The 7,035-nt window shown below is 44.2% G+C and overlaps 2 protein-coding genes across 5 annotated transcripts in view; one reads left to right on the forward strand and one right to left on the reverse strand.

Moving 5' to 3' along the window:
• cdc26 (cell division cycle 26 homolog) overlaps positions 1–3,997 on the forward strand; it is an 11,052-nt gene extending 7,055 nt beyond the window's left edge. The window contains exons 2-3 of the mRNA XM_050051676.1: positions 1,191–1,293; positions 3,755–3,997. Coding sequence (XP_049907633.1) covers positions 1,213–1,293; positions 3,755–3,961 — 288 coding nt within the window. The 5' untranslated portion in view covers positions 1,191–1,212 and the 3' untranslated portion in view covers positions 3,962–3,997. The remainder of the gene's footprint in view (positions 1–1,190; positions 1,294–3,754) is intronic.
• Positions 3,998–4,167: 170 nt separating this feature from the next.
• Positions 4,168–7,035, reverse strand: part of fer (fer (fps/fes related) tyrosine kinase) — an 18,152-nt gene continuing 15,284 nt past the window's right edge. For all 4 annotated transcript variants that reach the window (XM_050051588.1, XM_050051585.1, XM_050051586.1 and 1 more), the window contains 5 exons: positions 6,792–6,886; positions 6,584–6,707; positions 6,178–6,332; positions 5,910–6,032; positions 4,168–5,758 (listed from right to left, as the gene is read on the reverse strand). In XM_050051588.1, coding sequence (XP_049907545.1) covers positions 5,622–5,758; positions 5,910–6,032; positions 6,178–6,332; positions 6,584–6,707; positions 6,792–6,886 — 634 coding nt within the window. In that variant the 3' untranslated portion in view covers positions 4,168–5,621. The remainder of the gene's footprint in view (positions 5,759–5,909; positions 6,033–6,177; positions 6,333–6,583; positions 6,708–6,791; positions 6,887–7,035) is intronic.

Here is a 7,035-nt window from a genome sequence, read left to right on the forward strand (position 1 = left end):
GGACGCCCCGTGATCAGACGCAGCGGCTGTGGGTTCAAACCCAGCCTGCTGTCCTGTGCTACATGTCGTTCCCTCTCTCCCCATAACGTTATGCTGTCCTGACATTAAAGGCAACAAAAGCCCAGAAACTAATGTTTAAAAAAAGAACTGCAGGTTTGTCAGTGTTGATGAGAAATGAATCTACGTGGATACATGATGCAGTGATTCATGAATACTTTTCATATATTCAAAGACTCCGCGGTGTACTGGCTCACTGATGGGACTAAACATCCCATAATAGCTCCATGTGAGAATAAAGGAGATTACATGAAGTCATTTCACAGCAGTTAAATGAACCTCAGCCTAATATTGACAGAATGAAGTCAGTAGAAACAAAACTTTTACCAGTCTGTTTAATATCTGTGTGTCTGATGTTGAGTTTGTGCCCAGTGTGTTTGGGCTCCATCACATTACTCCACTGATGATGTCTTTCAGTGCTCGTCGTGAACGCGCCTCTCTCAGGCTGAACATACCCAGAGTTGATTGAACTGATGCTGATCAGGTGTTCTGTTTCTCAGTTCAGGCTCAGTCAACCCGGAAGATCAGGCTCAGGCTCAGAGTTTGTTGAGCCTGCTTCCTGAAATAGGGCCCTGTGCGTGTTCGTCTCTTTTCCGTCTCAACTGCCCGTCAGACTTTTCGTAAAGAGAACGGTTCCATGTGTCGGGTCTGTAAATAAAAACAGAGACAGCTGTCAGCCTGTGAATGTCTCAAACCGTCATGTGACAGGACACATGATGCTGGACGATGTGAAATGAATCAAGCGTCTGGAGTTGCTTCTAATTTTGCAGAATCGACCCTGAACAGGTCAGAGTCAGGTACACCACAGGAAGCGGTCACATGTCAGGCACAGCAGGAAGTGGTCACATGTTACAGGTGGAGATCACCTGAAAACAGCAACAGCTGACCTGCCTCACTGTTTCCCATTTGTCTGCCGTGGTTCACCTCACTGAGACTCACAGTAATGCTCACGTGCACGCTCACGTACATTGACTCATGTCCTTGCCCCGTCAAAGCGTCCTGTGATCGCAGACTGTCCTCACTAACACTGATTTCTGAGGCTGCCGGACTGACGAGAATCACTGACAGTGATGTTTGTGTCTTGTTGTTTATTTATCAGTTGTTGTGATGTTTGTGTTTGTTTGTTTGTGAAGGCTCCTCTGATACCAGGCAAAGATGTTGAGGAGGAAACCGACTCGTCTGGAGCTGAAGATCGACGACACAGAGGAGTTCGAGAGCGTCAAGAAGGAGCTTGAGGTTTGAACCACTTCTATGTTCCTGTCAACACCCATCAATACTGTCAGCACCGATCAATACTGATCAATACTGTCAGCACCGATCAATACTGTCAATACTGGGGGCGTCGGTGGCTTAGTGGTAGAGCAGGCGTCCCCATGTACAAGGCTGTTGCCGCAGCGGCCCGGGTTCGACTCCAGCCTGTGGCCCTTTGCTGCATGTCACTCCCTCTCTCTCCCCCTTCATGATCATCTGTCCTATCAATTAAAGGCTTAAAAATGCCCCAAAAAATATCTTTGAAAAAAAATAATAATAATAATAATACTGTCAATACTGTCATTACCAGTGTTGGGCAGTAATGCGTTATTAGTAACGCAGTAACTAATACTCTAACGGGTTAGTTTTTAAATTCAGTAACTCAGTTACCGTTACCAAACGGTGCGTTACTCCGTTATTTTTGGCCAGGTTTTAAAACAGCGCGCAGCATGCAGTATTCCTTCACAAACTGAAGTTCCCTTTCACTAAAACATTTTAGCCCTGAACAATAAAAGATAGTCAAGTCAGACAGAGGTATATGAACAATTCTTACCAGAGCATCTTAATGAAACACGTCTCTCACCAAGTCACTGTCAACCTGCTGGTCTCACCACAGTGCTGTAACGTTAAATTAAGCCGTAGCGCTTCTGTAGATTTTTAGTCCCAGTAACGTGATATCCAGTGACGTGATATCCAGTGACGTGATATCCATTGTTATCCCGAGGAAGCTTTTGTTGTGGACACACAATGTCTGTAGTGAGCGACAGACTCGACACCATCATGTATGTATCTTGTATCCAAGTACCGTAGTTGTTGCCTGACAGCGAGTGACTCCACTGTAGAAGACATGTTGCATGTTTCCTATACCGTTCAATAGTTTTGTCAAGTTGTAGTCTAACAGTCCCTTGGTTAAACTCCATCCTCTGTCTCTTAGGCGATGTAACTACGAGCCAATACAGTTAGGAAATCTTTTGGGCTGCAGGGCTGAGTTTCCCAAAACATGATCCTTCTTAGCAACGCTGTCTTCTTTGTGGCTTAGAAAAACTACACTGCAAAAAAGAAAAGCGCCTAGCACCCTCTAGTGACCCCACTGAGTCATCTACAGCCAGGACACACTCAGAGTATAGATGACACTAGTGCGCATGCGTCAAAGTCATGGCGTGTTGGCGAGACGAGAGTCCTAAGTCGAGTTTTTTTCGGGAAAGGAAGTAACTAAAAAGTTACTTTTCTCAGTAACGCATTACTTTTTGGTTTAAGTAACTGAGTTACTAACTGAGTTACTTTTTAATGAAGTAAGTAGTAATGGTAACTAGTTACGATTTCAGTAACTAGCACAACACTGGTCATTACTGATCAATACTGTCAACACCGATCAGTACTGTCAATACTGTCAACACTGATCAATACTGTCATTACTGACCAATACTGTCAACACCGATCAATACTGTCGACACGATCAATACTGTCGACACCGATCAATACTGTCAGCACTGATCAATATTGATCAGAGTAACGCATTACTTTTTGGTTTAAGTAACTGAGTTACTGAGTTACTTTTTAATGAAGTAAGTAGTAATGGTAACTAGTTACTATTTCAGTAACTAGCACAACACCGCTCAATACTATCAATACCGATCAATACTGTCGACCCTGATTAATACTATCGACACCGATCAATACTATCAATACCGATCAATACTGTCAGCACTGATCAATACTATCCATATCAATCAATATTGTCAGCATTGATCAATACTGCCAACACTGATCAATAGTGTCAACACCGATTTGGTTTGTCAACACCAATCAATACCGTCAGCACTGATCAATACTGCCAACACCGATCAATATGGTCAGCACTGATCAATACTGTCACTACTGATCAATATGGTCAGCACTGATCAATACTGTCAACACCGATCAATACTGTCACTACCGATCAATATGGTCAGCACTGATCAATACTGTCAGCACTGATCAATACTGTCACTACCGATCAATATGGTCAGCACTGATCAATACTGTCACTACCGATCAATACTGTCACTACCGATCAATATGGTCAGCACTGATCAATAGTCAACACCGATCAATACTGTCAGCACTGATCAATACTGTCAACACCGATCAATACTGTCAACACTGATCGATTCTGTCAGCACTGGTCAATACATATCAATACTCACTATATCAATCAGTCCTGTCTTGTGTCACTCAACGTGAGTGCTGATTGATCGATTAATAGATTGATGGTTGTATGTTATTGATCTTCAGCCGTCCTCTGGTCAGGTTCTGTTTCATTGATCAGTAAATTAGTCACATGGTGCAGTGACATCAACACCTGAGGACGGACTGATGATGGCGGCAGCAGTGGGCGGAGACTCAGAGTCGTGGCGCCACACGACTGAGTGTGGGGTCGACTTTGACTTTTGTTTGTTTTTGTTAGGCCAGGAAACGTCAGCGGGAGGAGGCGGAGTCTGGAGGAGGAGCGGGCGGGGCTTCTGTCATCAGTGTTGACGTCATTGGGGGCGGAACCTCAGCTTCTTCCTCTACAACAGCATCAAGGGCGGACCTTATCAACGAGCGAATCGGCTACAAGCCCCACCCGAAACCTGCCACGCTGCCGACCTTATTTGGAAGTTTACAGTTTTAATAATGACGAAATAAAGATGGTGAAAAAATAAATAAAGTTTCGTTTTTTATTCGCAACTGAAAACGACTCGTACCGCAGACAGTGTGTCGATAAAGTTACTGTGTTTGAATAAAGTTTAAACTTCAGAGGAGTGACGGAGATGACGCCGCTCTCCGTGGGGTTTGTTGGACCAATGAGACAGGTTAGGAATGACATCACTCGTCAGGCATGTTCATATGATTTGTTTTATTTTCATAATAAATGCTACGATAGTATTTTGATAAACAAATGTAAAAAACAAACAAATGATTAGTGTTGAAAACTGTCAGAAACAAACAGAATTTATTTACACAAACAGTAGGCGGCGCTCGACATCACTAACAGTTAGGCTCCGCCCTGACGAAGTCCAGGAAGTGATACGTGTCTTCTTATTTGTAGTTTATACATATTTATATTAAACTTTATCTTCTTTTCTTATAACAAGGTGGTCCGTCATTATTTCAGTTGCCATGACAACCTGGAGAAAACAAAGGAAGTGCTGACGATGTTTTTTGTTTTTTTAAAGTGTTTTGGAGCTGGTTTTTTTTTTTTTTCCCAAACTTTGGTTTAAAATAATAAAAATATCAGTTAAAAAATAAAATGTTTTAAATAAAGAATTTGAATCATGGGTTGGTCGGAGGAAACACATGTTGGAGTGGGCGTGGCCTGTGTGTGTGTGATTTTCAGAATAAAAGATTTATAAAAGACACAATGTTTAGTGGCGACAGCTGATTGGTCCTCAGAAGCTTTTAGTGTTCACGCTGTTGCCATGGTTACAGTAGTGAAAGGTGGTGTTCTGGGGGCGTGGTTTAGTGTCTGACATCACCTGATGACCTCGATGGATAATTTTAGCTTATTTTGAAATAAAACACAGGAAACTGAAGGTTTTTCACAAAAAAAGCAAACATTTGATTGTTTAAATAAAGTTTTGTTGTAAACGAGCATTAGCGTTAATAACTTCTGATTCAAGTTTCAACATGTTAGTATGTTTTATCATGCTAACATCTCTGGCTAAACTCATGCTAAGCTGTTAGCTCCGTAACACCAGACTGCACTTCCTGTTTGACGACAGAATAACCACGTGAGACGTAAACGTGTTTACAGATGCTAACATGATTAGCTACACATATGCTGATGTCAGTAATGTTTAGTCGTCTCAAACATTAGCAGCTAAATGCTAAGTGTCTTTTCTGTTTGTAGTGTTTCTAAAGGTTCATCACCTCCACCTGCTGGCCACGCCCACACATTGACCACGCCCACCCCAAACTAAAATAAAGTGTGCTGGTGGCGCTCTGCTGTACAGGAACTTCCTTCCTCTGTATCTAGTGTCATCACTTCTTGAAGGCGGCACGGTCATGTTATGATGTCATCACTTCTTGATGGTGAATAGGTCATGTGATGATGTCATCACTTCTTGATGGTGAATAGGTCATGTTATGATGTCATCACTTCTTGATGGCGACGAGGTCATATGATGATGCCGTCATCACTTCTTGATGGCGGCGAGGTTATGTGACTGATGTCATCACTTCTTGATGGCGGTGAGGTCATGTGATGATGTCACCACTTCTTGATGGCGGTGAGGTCATGTGATGATGTCATCACTTCTTGATGGCGGTGAGGTCATGTGACGATGATGTCATCACTTCTTCTTAATGGCAGCAAGGTCTCTCTGCAACTCTGAGAACTTGGGGCGGTCCTCAGGGTTGTACTGCCAGCAGCGCTGCATCACTTTGTACACATCATCAGGGCAACGCTGAGGACATGCCATCCTGTAACCTAGCAACCAGGAGAGGAGGGAGGGGGAAGAGTCAGTGTTTCCATAGTAACTCACAGAATGACTTAACGACCAATGAGTGACGAAGAGGGTGAGCATTCATTAAACATAAGTCTCTACTTTCGATGATGATGATGAAGAGCAGCTGGTTACCTTTCTCCACCTGCTCTCGGGCCTGCTGATTGGTCATCCCAGGATAAGGACACACCCCCAGACTGAACGTCTCCCACAACAGAATCCCATAACTCCACACGTCACTGTCAGAGCTGTAACGGCCTGCGACAGCCAATCAGAGAGCACGACACATCAATGACACATGGGTGACACACTGCTGTCACATCAGTGACACACTGCTGACACATCAGCGACACATCAGTGACACATGACAGAGGACTGACAGGACGTGTCAGCAGTGACGTACCGTAGTTGAGAGCCTCTGGCGCCGTCCATTTGATGGGAATCTGTTTGAGTCCAGATGAAGAATAAATCCCATCATCCTCCTGACGACTCATCCCAAAGTCACTGATCTTCAACACGCTGCCCTCTCCAACCAGACAGTTCCGCGCTGCCAGGTCCCTGACGGGGGACGGACAGAGACAGACGGGACAGAGACAGAGACACAGACAGACAGAGACATAGAGACACAGTGTGTTTGGATCAGTCAGGTGTGATGAGGACGTTCTCTGGGATGTTGATAAAGAAGGACGGACTCTCTCTATTCTTAGTGGACGGACATTGTGGACGTCAGCGTCCACATCACATGGACAACATCATAATTTAATGAAATGATGACGCCATGAGTTTAATGCCGTTTCTCTGTGACTCACCTGTGGATACAGTTCTTACTCTCCAGGTACGCCATGCCGGCGGCGGCGTCCACTGAGAACCGGACCAGCTGCTTCGTCTTCAACTCGTCCTTCTTCTTCCTCAGGAAGGACAGGAAGTCTCCACCTGACAGATGCAGCGAGAGTCAAACCTACAGCTGCTACAGTGACCAATCAGAAACAACCTCAGCAGGGACCAAGCTCCACCCACCAGGAACCAGCTCCATGACGATGTAGATCGGCTGGCGCTGGGTACAAACACCAATCAGCTTCACGATGTTTGGGTGATCGTACTGCTTCAGGATCCTACAGCCAATCACAGACAGGCATCATCAGACACCAGTAACAGTATTGGTGTATTGATGGATGTATTGATGGATGTATTGGTGTATTGATGGATGTACTGATGGATGTATTGGTGTATTGATGGATGTATTGATGTATTGATGGATGTA

Source organism: Epinephelus moara, chromosome 8 (assembly GCF_006386435.1).
Source record: "Epinephelus moara isolate mb chromosome 8, YSFRI_EMoa_1.0, whole genome shotgun sequence".
NCBI lineage: Eukaryota > Metazoa > Chordata > Actinopteri > Perciformes > Serranidae > Epinephelus > Epinephelus moara.